This window comes from Schistocerca gregaria, chromosome 7 (genome assembly GCF_023897955.1).
Source record: "Schistocerca gregaria isolate iqSchGreg1 chromosome 7, iqSchGreg1.2, whole genome shotgun sequence".
Taxonomy (NCBI): domain Eukaryota; kingdom Metazoa; phylum Arthropoda; class Insecta; order Orthoptera; family Acrididae; genus Schistocerca; species Schistocerca gregaria.
Genome location: NC_064926.1, coordinates 426550581 through 426566018, shown reverse-complemented (window position 1 = coordinate 426566018; position 15438 = coordinate 426550581). Strand labels below are relative to the sequence as shown.

Here is a 15438-nt window from a genome sequence, read left to right as displayed (position 1 = left end):
CGGTTGCAAGGGTAGGAGCCAGAGGGTAGGGGAGGTGGTTTGGGGATTTCATAGGGATAAACCAAGAGGTTACGAAGGTTAGGTGGACGGCGGAAAGACACTCTTGGTGGAGTGGGGAGGATTTCATTAAGGATGGATCTCATTTCGGGGCAGGATTTTAGGAAGTCGTATCCCTGCTGGAGAGCCACATTCAAGGTCTGATCCAGTCCCGGGAAGTATTCTGTTACAAGTGGGGCACTTTTGGGGTTCTTCTGTGAGAGGTTCTGGGTTTGAGGGGATGAGGAAGTGGCTCTGGTTATCTGCTTCTGTACCAGTTTGGGAGGGTAGTTGCGGGATGCGAAAGCTGTTTTCAGGTTGTTGGTGTAATGGTCGAGGGATTCAGGACTGGAGCAGATTCGTTTGCCACGAAGGCCTAGGCTGTAGGGAAGGGACCGTTTGATATGGAATGGGTGGCAGCTGTCATAATGGAGGTACTGTTGCTTGTTGGTGGGTTTGATGTGGACGGATGTGTGCAGCTGACCATTGGACAGATGGAGGTCAACGTCTAGGAAAGTGGCATGGGATTTGGAGTAGGACCAGGTGAATCTGATGGAACCAAAGGAGTTGAGGTTGGAGAGGAAATTCTGGAGTTGTTCTTCACTGTGAGTCCAGATCATGAAGATGTCATCAATAAATCTGTACCAAACTTTGGGTTGGCAGGCTTTGGTAACCAAGAAGGCTTCCTCTAAGCGACCCATAAATAGGTTGGCATACGAGGGGGCCATCCTGGTACCCATGGCTGTTCCCTTTAATTGTTGGTATGTCTGGCCTTCAAAAGTGAAGAAGTTGTGGGTCAGGATGAAGCTGGCTAAGGTGACGAGGAAAGAGGTTTTAGGTAGGGTGGCAGGTGATCGGCGTGAAAGGAAGTGCTCCATTGCAGCGAGGCCCTGGACGTGCGGGATATTTGTGTATAGGGAAGTGGCATCAATGGTTACAAGGATGGTTTCCGGGGGTAACAGACTGGGTACAGATTCCAGGCATTCGAGAAAGTGGTTGGTGTCTTTGATGAAGGATGGGAGACTGCATGTAATGGGTTGAAGGTGTTGATCTACGTAGGCAGAGATACGTTCTGTGGGGGCTTGGTGACCAGCTACAATGGGGCGGCCAGGATGTTTGGATTTGTGAATTTTAGGAAGTAGGTAGAAGGTAGGAGTGCGAGGTGTCGGTGGAGTGAGGAGTTTGATGGAGTCAGGTGAAAGGTTTTGTAGGGGGCCTAAGGTTCTGAGGATTCCTTGAAGCTCCGCCTGGACATCAGGAATGGGATTACCTCGGCAAACTTTGTATGTAGAGTTGTCTGAAAGCTGACGCAGTCCCTCAGCCACATACTCCCGACGATCAAGTACCACGGTCGTGGAACCCTTGTCAGCCGGAAGAATGATGATGGATCGGTCAGCTTTCAGATCACGGATAGCCTGGGATTCGGCTGTGGTGATGTTGGGAGTAGGATTAAGGTTTTTCAAGAAAGATTGAGAGGCAAGGCTGGAAGTGAGAAATTCCTGGAAGGTTTGGAGAGGGTGATTTTGAGGAAGAGGAGGTGGGTCCCGCTGTGATGGAGGACGGAACTGTTGCAGGCAGGGTTCAATTTGGATAGTGTCTTGGGGAGTTGGATCATTAGGAGTGGGATGAGGATTGTTTTTCTTCGTGGCAAAGTGATATTTCCAGCAGAGACTGCGAGTGTAGGACAGTAAATCCTTGACAAGGGCAGTTTGGTTGAACCTGGGAGTGGGGCTGAAGGTGAGGCCTTTGGATAGGACAGAGGTTTCGGATTGGGAGAGGGGTTTGGAGGAAAGGTTAACTACTGAATTGGGGTGTTGTGGTTCCAGATTGTGTTGACTGGAATTTTGAGGTGTTGGGGGGAGTGGAGCTGGAAGTGGGAGATTGAGTAGATGGGAGAGACTGGGTCTGTGTGCAATGAGAGGAGGTTGAGGTTTGTTGGAAAGGTTGTGGAGGGTGAGTGAGTTGCCTTTCCGGAGGTGGGAAACCAGGAGATTGGATAGTTTTTTGAGGTGGAGGGTGGCATGTTGTTCTAATTTGCGGTTGGCCTGTAGGAGGATGCTATGTACAGCCGGTGTGGATGTGGGAGAGGAAAGATTGAGGACTTTGATTTGGGATAGGAGTTGACGGGTGTGTTCAATGGCTGAGTCGATGTATAGGTGAAGGATTAGGCGGGTGAGGGCTATGGATTGTGCTGTTTGGAACTGGTATAAGGACTGATGGAAAGAAGGATTGCAGCCAGAGATGGGAACTTTAAGTGTGAGGCCTTTGGGAGTAATGCCAAATGTCAGACAAACCTGAGTAAATAAAATATGGGAGCGTAATCTGGCTAGGGTGAAGGCATGTTTGCAGAGGGAATGTAAATAAAATTTAATGGGGTCGTTGTAGGGATGTTGTGAGGTTGACATGGTATTAGCAGGTGGAAAGGGTAATATGAGGTTAAAGTGAAAGTAAAGAGAGATTTGTATAGGGAGAGATAAAGGTGTGAAAAAAGTCGAAAAAGTGTTGGTTTGAGATGAGCTATGTTGATCATGTGCTGAACTTAGGTTGGTGAACAACAATGGGTGCAAAGGTTGGGTAGTTATGTTGTCTCCAGATCACGTTAAAGGGTGGGGAAATTCAAGAAAATTTCGAAAAAAAATTTTTTCGAAAAAAGTTTCGAAAAAATAATTTGCGAAAAAATAAAATTCGAAAAAAATTTTCGAATAAAATCTCCAAGAATATGTGTGTAAATGTATTCAAAGGACTGGTTATGTACTGGCAGGTTATGATAATGAGGCTAACAATTGTTTGATGAAGAAATAATAGCGTGTAAACCTGTGGGAAGCTGCTAAAAAATGATCGGTTTTGTGGGAAAAACGGGAATGGAAATAAAACGAAAGTTGTTGGAAAAAAACTGAGATGGTTGTGTAATGGGTGAAAGGAACTGAAGCTGTGAAATAGTATTCACGAGTTTACACGAAATGTTTGTAAACTTGGAACAATGGATTTTATAGCAGCGGTTATGTTGAAAGCGTTGAAAATTTTAGGTTATGGTTTGGAAGTAAATTACGTATTATTGAGTATAATTAGGCAGGATAAAATGTATGGTAGATTACGGAAAAATGGAAGATGAATACCAAGTGGAACTTCTTGTACAAACGAAAAGAGAAAGTAAGACGATAGAGAGGATTTCGAAATGCAACAGAGACAATAACAAACGTAATTGTTGGGTTCAAATTAATGATGATGTAAATAAAACAGAAAGAAACTTCCACATGGGAAAAATATATTAAAAACAAAGATTCCAAGACTTACTAAGCGGGAAAGCGCCGGCAGACAGGCACAATAAATAAAACACACCAACACACACACAGAATTACGAGCTTTCGCAACTGGCAGTTGCTTCGTCAGGTAGGAAGGAAGGAGAGGGAAAAATGAAAGGATGTGGGTTTTAAGGGAGAGGGTAAGGAGTCATTCCAATCCCGGGAGCGGAAAGACTTCCCTTAGGGGAAAAAAGGACAGGTGTACACTCGCGCGCGCGCGCGCGCACACACACACACACACACACACACACACACACACACACACACACACACACACATATCCATCCGCACATACACAGACACAAGCAGACATATTTAAAGGCAAAGAGTAAGGGCAGTTTGGTACAGATTTATTGATGACATCTTCATGATCTGGACTCACAGTGAAGAACAACTCCAGAATTTCCTCTCCAACCTCAACTCCTTTGGTTCCATCAGATTCACCTGGTCCTACTCCAAATCCCATGCCACTTTCCTAGACGTTGACCTCCATCTGTCCAATGGTCAGCTGCACACATCCGTCCACATCAAACCCACCAACAAGCAACAGTACCTCCATTATGACAGCAGCCACCCATTCCATATCGAACGGTCCCTTCCCTACAGCCTAGGCCTTCGTGGCAAACGAATCTGCTCCAGTCCTGAATCCCTCGACCATTACACCAACAACCTGAAAACGGCTTTCGCATCCCGCAACTACCCTCCCAAACTGGTACAGAAGCAGATAACCAGAGCCACTTCCTCATCCCCTCAAACCCAGAACCTCTCACAGAAGAACCCCAAAAGTGCCCCACTTGTAACAGAATACTTCCCGGGACTGGATCAGACCTTGAATGTGGCTCTCCAGCAAGGATACGACTTCCTAAAATCCTGCCCCGAAATGAGATCCATCCTTCATGAAATCCTCCCCACTCCACCAAGAGTGTCTTTCCGCCGTCCACCTAACCTTCGTAACCTCTTGGTTCATCCCTATGAAATCCCCAAACCACCTCCCCTACCCTCTGGCTCCTACCCTTGCAACCGCCCCCGGTGTAAAACCTGTCCTATGCACCCTCCCACCACCACCTACTCCAGTCCTGTAACCCGGAAGGTGTACACGATCAAAGGGAGAGCCACATGTGAAAGCACCCACGTGATTTACCAACTGACCTGCCTGCACTGTGATGCTTTCTATGTGGGAATGACCAGCAACAAACTGTCCATTCGCATGAATGGACACAGGCAGACAGTGTTTGTTGGTAATGAGGATCACCCTGTGGCTAAACATGCCTTGATGCACGGCCAGCACATCTTGGCACAGTGTTACACCGTCCGAGTTATCTGGATACTTCCCACCAACACCAACCTATCCGAACTCCGGAGATGGGAACTCGCCCTTCAGTACATCCTCTCTTCTCGATATCCGCCAGGCCTCAACCTCCGCTAATTTCAAGTTGCCGCCACTCATACCTCACCTGTCTTTCAACAACTTCTTTGCCTCTGTACTTCCGCCTCGACTGACATCTCTGCCCTTACTCTTTGCCTTTAAATATGTCTGCTTGTGTCTGTGTATGTGCGGATGGATGTGTGTGTGTGTGTGTGTGTGTGTGTGTGTGTGTGTGTGTGTGTGTGTGTGTGTGCGCGCGCGAGTGTACACCTGTCCTTTTTTTCCCCTAAGGGAAGCCTTTCCGCTCCCAGGATTGGAATGACTCCTTACCCTCTCCCTTAAAACCCACATCCTTTCATTTTTCCCTCTCCTTCCTTCCTACCTGACGAAGCAACTGTCAGTTGCGAAAGCTCGTAATTCTGTGTGTGTGTTTGTGTGTTTTGTTCATGTGCTCGTCTGCTGGCACTTTCCCCGCTTGGTAAGTCTTGGAATCTTTGTTTTGTGCTTTTTTCCGGTCATGGGAGACTACTCACTGTGCTAGAGATGCAAAATTAATATGAGCTACGGAAAGGGCTAATTCAGAAGTATTTTTGATGTAAAATATCACTGGAATTCTGTCAGATACAGTGTCTTGTTGGCTTTAAGTTCATTATTATTATTATTATTATTATTATTATTATTATTATTATTATTATTATTATTTCTTTTCTTTCTCAGACGTTATGTCTGGTTAAAAATGGAAAGTGATGCGGACCTTGATCAAGCGCGACTTCCTTTTAACTGTACGGTATATGTTACATTGCATTTAGGAACTTGCGGGTAATTGAACAAGTATCAATAATTACAGATTTCTGTAGTTATATATATAAGTTTGGATGTAGCTGTATTTCTTTGATGTACTGGTGGATATTGTGTGGTATGACTCCTGTAATTGATAGTATAATCGGTATAATGTCAACTTTACTCTTATGCCACATATCCTTGACTTCCTCAGCCAGTTGGATGTATTTTTCAATTTTCTCTCCTGTTTTCTTCTGTATATTTGTTGTTTTGGGTAGGGATATTTTTATTAGTTGTGTTAATTTCTTCTTCTGATTGGTGAGTATGGTGTCCGGTTTGTTATGAGGTGGTGTTTTATCTGTTATAATGGTTCTGTTCCAGTATAATTTGTATTCATCATTCTCTAGTACATTTTGTGGTGCATACTTGTACATGGGAACTTGTTGTTTTATTAGTTTATGTTGTATGGCAAGTTGTTTATGTATTATTTTTGCTACATTGGCATGTCTTCTGGGGTATTCTGTATTTGCTAGTATTGTACATCTGCTTGTGATGTGATCTACCGTTTCTATTTGTTGTTCGCAAAGTCTGCATTTATCTGTTGTGGTATTGGGATCTTTAATAATATGCTTGCTGTAATATCTGGTGTTTATTGTTTGATCCTGTATTGCAATCATGAATCCTTCCGTCTCACTGTATACATTTCCTTTTCTTAGCCATGTGTTGGATGCGTCTTGGTTGATGTGTGGCTGTGTTAGATGATAAGGGTGCTTGCCATGTAGTGTTTTCTTTTTCCAATTTACTTTCTTCATATCTGTTGATGTTATGTTATCTAAAGGGTTGTAGAAATGGTTATGAAATTGCAGTGGTGTAGCCGATGTATTTATACGAGTGATTGCTTTGTGTATTTTGCTAGTTTCTGCTTGTTCTAGAAAGAATTTTCTTAAATTGTCTACCTGTCCATAACGTAGGTTTTTTATGTCGATATATCCCCTTCCTCCTTCCTTTCTGCTTAATGTGAATCTTTCTGTTGCTGAATGTATGTGATGTATTCTGTATTTGTGGCATTGTGATCGTGTAAGTGTATTGAGTGCTTCTAGGTCTGTGTTACTCCATTTCACTACTCCAAATGAATAGGTCAATATTGGTATAGCATAAGTATTATAGCTTTTGTCCTGTTTCTTGCTGTCAATTGTTTTCAGTATCTTTCTTAGTCTTTGTCTATATTTTTCTTTTAGTTCTTCTTTAATATTTGTATTATCTATTCCTATTTTTTGTCTGTATCCTAGATATTTACAGCCATCTGTTTTTTTCCATCGCTTCTATGCAGTCGCTGTGGTTATCCAATATTATTATTATTTACTACTGTGAGTGTTACTATGAATATTTCTCAATTGTGACTGTGCCGTGGTGAGATATTGGTGCAGTAGTATCATAGGGTGTACACAAATTTCTAAATACAGAGTTTAACCCTCAAACAGATGCTCATATGTATGAAGTGCGCCACCCACAAATGAAATTGTTCTGCATCAGATTTTTTTTTTTTTTTTGTGGTTTTAGGGTGCACAACTACAATGGTCATTAGCGCCCTGACTAAGTTAGGAATGCACCGCGAGGCACAAGGAAAACGATCTTGTCCAACTGAGGACGTGAGGAGGACGTCCAAGCCGTGGGAAGAGGTTTCAAGGCCCGAAGCTTGTTGTTCGTAAGTGCAGCCCAATCGGCATGCCACAGCGATAAAATGCACCAACAAATAACCCTGCTACAATCTGATGAAGGGACACAACAAGAAGCCGTCTGAGGCTGGAGGACTGCAGCCTTGGCCGCGGCATCTGCAGCTTCGTTCCCAGGGATACTGACATGGCCAGGAACCCACATAAAGCTAACTGGAGACCCGTCGTCCACCAGCTGCTGAAGAGAGCGTTGGATCCGGTGCACGAAAGGGTGAACCGGATACAGATCACTGAAGGTCTGGATGGCGCTCAGAGAATCTGAGCAGATGACATAAGCAGAATGTCGGTGGCGGCAGACGAAGAACAGCCTGGTAGAGGGCAAAGAGCTCAGCTGTGAAGACCGAACAATGGCCATGTAGCTGGTATTTGAAACTTTGTGCCCCAACAATGAAAGAACACCCGACCCTGTCATTGGTCTTAGAGCCATCTGTATAAATGAAGGTCATATGAATGAACTTCGAACGAAGTTCGACAAAACGGGAGTGGTATACCGAAACGGGGGTAACCTCCTTTGGGAGCGAGCTGAGGTCAAGGTGAACGCGAACCTGAGCCTGGAGCCAAGGTGGCGTGTGGCTTTCGCCCACTCTAAAGGTTGCAGGGAATGAAAAATCAAGGTGTTGAAGGAGGCGACGAAAGCGAACTCCAGGGGGTAGCAGGGCAGAGACATACAACCCGTATTGACGGTCGAGAGAGTTGTCAAAAAAAGGAACGATACGATGGGTGGTGGGCATTGACAGTAGCCGACAGGCATAACGACAAAGCACCGGTAGGTGAGTGGCAATTCACCGGCTTCAGCACGAAGACTCTTGACAGGACTAGTATAAAACGCTCCGATCGCAAGGCGTAAACCCCGATGTTGTATGGAGTTGAGGCGGTGTAAGATGGACAGCCGTGCAGAGGAGTATACGAAGCTCCCATAATCCAGCTTGGAGCGGACGATCGACCGATATAGGCGAAGTAGGACGGTTCGATCCGCTCCCAACAACATACCACTGAGAACAAGGAGGACATTTAGAGAACGGGTACAACGGGCATCCAAATATGACATGTGGAGACCAGCTAAGTTTCCTGTCAAATGTAAGACCTAAAAATTTTGTTGTCTCCACGAATGGGAGAGCAACGGGACCGAGTTGTAAGGACATTGGGAGAAACTCTTTGTAGTGCCAAAAGTTAACACAGACCGTCTTCACGTGTTGTTAGCTAACACAATGATAAAATATGTTTTCACACATGCAAGTGGGCACTAGTAATGTAAAACAAACTGCAAGATAGGTAAGAAAAAATTTACAATCCATGCTATAAAATGACTGATTATGTGCTAACTGCACAATCCCACACTAAGGCAGTTGTTTACGGGGTAATTAGTAACTGAATAACTGGTTAGCTGGAATCTGATACAACTGTGCTGCTTAATGCTTTGAGTGCATCATTACTGTTGGGTAACACCTGTCTGTGGCAACAGAGTGATATAAAGAAGTTTCTTTCATTATTGTTCGATTAAACAGTACTTTAGCTCATTTTATGTAATTTTATTTTATCATTGTGTAAGTAAACTAAGATTAAACTCTGATTTTCACCACACATATTTACCTTGGTAACGTGAGGAAGTTATTCTTAACACGTGTACAAAACACGCTAAGTGTCCACTCACATTACGAAAAACACTGTGCCCACTTGAGGGTTAATATTTCTGCTTTCCGTCTGCTGTCTTCACTTTAAACATGAGATGGAAACACTGCAGACTGCTTGGAAGGTTGAGTCATGTTCACTGATCTGTCATAAACTCTTAGGAAGTTCTTATCATACAGATCTTTTGCTATATCTGAAGTGACTGTTACTGTGGGCTTCATACATGGCCATTCTTACAGCTGCCTGAATTGCTATTAAGTTTTGTCTACTCATTTCCCTGCAGTCTCCCTTGTAATGAGTGGGTAGTGGTCTCTTTTCCATAAAATTTTATATTTGTTTTGACTCCTGTTTAAAACTTCTTTCAGATTTAACCACAACTGCTTTGCATTTGTCAGAACTGAACTCATTTCATCTGATCAGTAAGCTGACTGTGACTGAGTTTGGCCAAACATAAATACTGTCCTAGTTTTCTTTATGTCATTTTGCCTAGAGCAACCACTATTGCTGCAATAGCATCATTGTTGCTAATAATAATGATACGGGTCTCACGGGAAGCGTGCAAGGGATAAGTCCCTGTAGTCGCGCTATTCATCTGTGTCCTCGGTGGCTCAGATGAGCAGAGTGTCTGCCATGTACGCAGCAGATTCCAGGTTCTAGGCCCGGTCGGGGCACACTTTTTCAACTGTCCCTATTGAGGTATATCAACAACACTGGTCGGCAGCTGTGGGCTTCAATTAATTATCATTTACCTCTCTCATTGTGGACATTCTTGTAAAGATTAGTAGCTCATGGTAAGACATGCATTAAAGAGCTTGGTGACACCCTACAGAAAAATGGAACTGTTATGGCCCTCAGAGTCAATGAGTGGTAGTTTTGTAAACGAAGAAACAACATGAAGTGTAGAAACGATGTGTTTTGCCAGTTTATACATAATTGAGTCAGGAGCTCTTAAGACTGGTCTTAATGGTACATTGTCTTTATGAATTTTTGGTGACCCCTATAGGTGAGGTCGCAGAGCTCCTGTGTTCCGCATATTCTTATGTACATCTACAAAAAAGAAGATTCATTTATTAACCAATTCATATTCTGAGAGATCAGTGGCATTGAATCTGGGCTTATCTTTCAGTATGTCATCAGATCTACTAGGTCATTTCTGTTCTGCTCATAATTGCCAATTTCTTCATGCAACATTTCAAAAGACAGGCATTGGACTTGGCTCCTTGTAAAGCTGAGATGCAGTACATGTAAGTTGAGCCATAGTAAAGAATAGCTCGTCGAGTTCCTAAGACATCAGCACACTATCCATGTCAACATAATATTTACTGTGGCCAAGAATGGACCAACAACTACCATTTCTAAATTTGTTGGTTGGTGAGAACCTGGGACACTGCATATTGAAAATCGATATACATCAAACTGACGCTGCACAAACTGTCAAATCATAACCAGTGTCAGACATGAGGAACAGTTAATACAATCATAGCACGTGCAACAGGAATATGTGAGCTGCAACACCTCGGATGTGATATGCAAGAACTGGAATGAATTCTGAGACAACAGGTACTCCACCAGTTGCGTAATGTGTCTCGTGAAACCTAATACAGCAAAGTGACATGCACGAAGATGCAATGTCTGTTATGACCATACACCTAAGGGTAAAAGACATATGCCATATATCGCACTAACATGATTTAATGACTATTTACAACCTGATCATCGAGATGAAAAAAGTGTCACAGATCAGAATATACCACATAACATGTTCCTATGGAAAAATCTACATTGGAATGACTGGATGATCTATCAATACACGATGACTGGGGCATTGTGGGGTGCGGGAGGGGGGGGGGGGGGCAGGGGTGGGCAGAGGGAGCCATGGGACGAGGTGGGTACAGGAAGACGTATGGGCCAAGGCAGCAGCATCACAAACTTACTTATTTTCTTGATAATGGGAAATTTGTCAACTTGAATTACCTTAACAATACACAGTTTGGCAGCTCCTACTGAATGTAACACGTCATATAAACAAATTTACAACTGTGTGTTTCATGCCTGTACTCAGGAAGCTGGAACTGGTCACTACTGTACTTTGCATAAAATTTATTCCCCATTTCATATGCAACACAAGAACTTTAATCTCATTGTCAAGGAAGACTCAAGTAGATTAACACATCTGAAGTAATCATACAAAGTCAACCTCAATAACCTACTTCAGTGAATGTACTGTATTCCTTTTATGTGTCTCTGCCATTAACCCTGGTGAGTAAGGACCCCCTTTTGCGGAAGGCTCCTGCAGCAATATAGCTAAGATGAGCCAAGAAGTTTTAATATGAATGACCAGTGGCAGCTCGTATGTATACATTCCGAGTGTTAACAAATTTTTAATTTCATAAAAATATCAGAATGTCGAATTAATGGCATCTGCTGTATAAGAGTTATGCTTATCAACATATTTATACAACTTCAGCTACTGTCAACAACAACAACAACAACAATATGCATATCTTCTTTGAAAAAAAAAAAAAAAAGGAAGAACTGTTTTTGTGGAATTTTGTTGTTTTGTATATAATTAAGTGGAGCTTTGGCTACTCTCCGTTTCTCATTTTTGTGTAAGTGGGAGTTTTCATACTTTATTTTTTTTTCGGACAAATGTACAACATCCGTAATTCATATGTTATCCCTAATTCATATCTTAGTTAATTCATTAACTTCCACGCTGAAAATCAGACACTGTTACATTGCACCCACACAACAACTTATGCTTGTTACACACTTCTTTGTTAAATGTTCACCTGTAGTCACACTTATTTGATTTCATCACTTTCTCAGACAACAGATCTGATTCGGGAGAGGCTACTTTCTTTGCGGCCAGTTTTTCCTAGTAATTTTCTTTTCTGCTAGCCTTTAATACAGGTTCAACAGATTCGTGTTGACACTGCACAGGAAAGCAGATTATTGTACAGTAAACAACCCGCTCTAACCGCAAACTGCCATTTGCGGAAATTATTAAATTCAAGTAGTACTATCTACCGACAAGGTCACTTGACTAGAATACAAATGAGGCACTTAGAGCTGCAAGGACTAAAAGCACACCGCCTTCAACACCCCCATATTTACGTGAATATCAGAGAAACCAGTTACAGACAAACCTGAGCCACCATAAGATCAAAATATGACAAAAGCATAAATAAATGCTATAGCTGCACTATCAACAATGATGTGCTTTATGGTTCTCAGCACCTCAAATGGATTATTGTATGATAAAACCCAAACCTTGATGTACTATATCTCATTCAGAATCACATAACCTAGGTTTTTCTATCATTGTAACTATACTCTATACACCGTACGAATAAATCTGATGTAAACACTGCAGTTAAGCCAAGCATTCTTCCATGTTTGCTTGAATCACACTGGATCTCTCTTCACGTGGAGTGGAAGCCAAGCTGTGACCAGTACAGTCAAGTACAATCGTATGGATATGTTTTATGCTTGTTACATGCACGTAGACTGAGCATTGATGCTGAACAACAGCTTTACCAGCACATTAAACATGGACAGCCAATGGTCCAACTAAGCTGTAATATATGCGAGTAGTTGCAGTTCGTACATAAAAAGATATGAGCAAAGAAATAATTCCAGCACTGCCGTGTACTTCTTAGGTGACCAGACAGAAAGCATAAAATGCACTCTTAAGCATACTGCAGGGATTTCACTGTACTGTTGAATATTGAAGTCACTGAAAGTATTAATTACAGTCAGTTGTCTGGTAATCTCTTACCTCCTTCCTTATCTGAATCCGAGAAATACATTTCAGTTTTGGAAGTATCACCTACTAGGTTGATAACAAGCCTATCAACAACAGAAACCACGAAGCCACCCTGGAGCTGCATTTTCTCCTCTTATTTTATACAGAGCTGTTCTATATCCTTCCAGCATTCAACAGTGATGTGTGAAACAGCTGCATGCGTTAGTTCCAGTAAGTCTAGCAGACTAACAGTCTTGTTACTTCTCAGGCCAAATCCCGCAACGTGGCACCGGATCATTTCTGTCGGGTTTATATTGTAATGGTACAGTAGCAAATGTAAAGAAAGTCCAAATAAAGAGGATTTGGACTTTCATTTTTTATTTAAAAATGAAATTGTTATTTTTCATAATTTAATTAAAACATCAATAACTAATAATTTTTATTTGAAATGAAAACAGGAATTTCGCATTCAATATGTAATTAGAAACAAGAAGTTGTGAATTATTCACGAGTTTTTTAATTACGAGATGTAGGTATTTCAAATTTAATGACAACAAAAAAAGATACTAGAAAGATCTGAACTAACTAACCAGACAATGTGTTACATAGAGTGACTGGGAAAACTTCAAAGCCAATTATCTCCATAAATTTATGAAAATCATTAAGAATAGCCTATTTGTTGGCCCTTTTATCCATATCCCACATGCATGTTTCACTACGGAGCAGAAACCAGCCTCAGCCATTTTCATACTTTGCATTAATAGCGCGACAATCAGATCCCAAAGCTGCAGAGGCTGTGACTGTATACTGTTTTTGAAATAAAAACTACATAGCTAAAGCGTGATTAAGAAAAACATTGATGGCTGTTAATTCATTTTTATATCTTAAAGTTTCATTTTATGTAACGTAGTAGTAATACGTCTAATACATAAGTAGGACCTACTTCCAAGAGTGTAACAACACCACTGTACATGTGCTACAGCTTCTGACCAATCATCATGTTTATGTTTGTTTACATCAGGTTTATTCTTACAATGAACAGATTGTATAACATATACAATGACCAATCTAATTTTACTATATTGTGAGTGACTCGGTATATCTGGAGTGTGCTACCACCTAGCAGGATTTATGCCAAGCAAATGTGAATAAATGTCCGCGGCAGTGTGCTACCACCTGGTGGCACTGATGTAAACTTGTTTAGTGGTAATGGCTAGCACTGCACACCACAAACCGTGCATATTGTTTATCAAATCTGTATGTATTTGGCCCTTAAGGCAATTATGTCATGCCAATTGTGCATGCACAGAAGCTCCTTAAAACAAGCACAAGTGAAGGTGTGCTTTAAACCCTGATGCCAAGTTTCACTGAGTAAAGAGGAGCAATGTAGAACAGTAGAGTAGAACGGTAATGTGCATTTCAGATTAGCACACCTGCAATACGTTTAACGGCATTCAAAGAAAAATAACCAATAAATCTGCACGGTGTCAAAAGTTAGGGTGTTCACGTGCTATTGTGCTCTTACACAACAGCCACAACCGTGAATGACGACAGTCATAAAATGTTACTAAGTTGCAGAAAAGAATCCAGTTTGTTTTGATTATTTTCCGTTTCACTAGTGTGATGTCAATAATCATGTTGCACACCACCGTATTATCTGAAAGGCCACGAGTGAGAAGAGATTTTTGTATAGTGTACAGTTTAGTTTGTACTTACATATTATATGTTGCATACTCTGGTTTCTCCATTCGATAACCATTCAGCAACTTGTTATAAAGCTTCTCATCTGCTTCCATGCCTAAATTTTTTAAACAAATGAAAAGAATCATTTTTACACAAGGAACACACTACAGATGTAATTCCAAACACCATAACGGATAGTCCTATAAATACAATAGTTTCACAGCTGTCTATATACACTCACAACTAACCTGGGTATGGTGTCCTTGCCAAAGAAAAAAACTCCCAGAGCACAATTCCATATGACCAGACATCAGATTGTGTTGAGAATATCCTGTCTCTGATTGATTCAATGGCCATCCACTTGACGGGTAATGGGCCCTAGAAACAATGAGTTAGTTGTGAATGAACTGTGGGAAAAAAACTCTGCCCCTAAAGTGCTGCTCTTAGTTATGAACTTACTGTAAGGCTACCACGATGTTCATCTTTGATGAAACTTCCTGGCAAATTAAAACTGTGTGCTCGGCCGAGACTTGAACTCTGGACCTTTGCCTTTCGCGGGCAAGTGCTCTACCAACTGAGCTACCCAAGCACGATTCACACCCTGTCCGCACAGCTTTACTTCTACCAGCACCAGCTGTGAGGACGGGGCGTGAATCGTGCTTGGCAAATATACTTTCCAGAAAAACTATCGTCCCATTGAATAGTGTGTGTTAATTTTTTTTATGGACCACATATGGAACAAAAATTTTGAAGTTTCCTTTGAATATTGTGAGTTAATGTGTAGATTGTATTTGTCATTTAAAGATCAATGCTAGGGTAACTGTTGCCAACATAGATAGCACAAGTGCGGCATCCAAGTTTCCTTACTTCTCCTTAAAGAAACAATGTGCAAGTTCATTGCAGTGAAGGAAGGAAACTATTAGAAGTCACATACTGGAAAACCTGCCGAAAGTAAACAATTTTCTGCAGTTAGTATGTGCAGGAAATTGTGTATCTTATATTTGTGTGGTGTCTGATAACACATCTAGACATATCGAGTTTATCACCTGTGCAACTACCATATTTCTCAAATCTGTTTTTTTAAGTTACTTTCTGTTAGCCTTCCACATTTCCCTCATTGTTTTGTGATGCCAAAACCTCACGATCTTGTATTTATATTTT

At 41.7% G+C, this 15438-nt stretch overlaps 1 protein-coding gene across 3 annotated transcripts in view; it reads right to left on the bottom strand.

Moving 5' to 3' along the window:
• Positions 1-15438, bottom strand: part of LOC126282034 (vascular endothelial growth factor receptor kdr-like) — a 329784-nt gene that overhangs the window by 18085 nt on the left and 296261 nt on the right. For all 3 annotated transcript variants that reach the window (XM_049981445.1, XM_049981444.1, XM_049981446.1), the window contains 2 exons: positions 14526-14655; positions 14311-14392 (listed from right to left, as the gene is read on the bottom strand). In XM_049981445.1, the coding sequence (XP_049837402.1) occupies positions 14311-14392; positions 14526-14655 (212 nt within the window). The remainder of the gene's footprint in view (positions 1-14310; positions 14393-14525; positions 14656-15438) is intronic.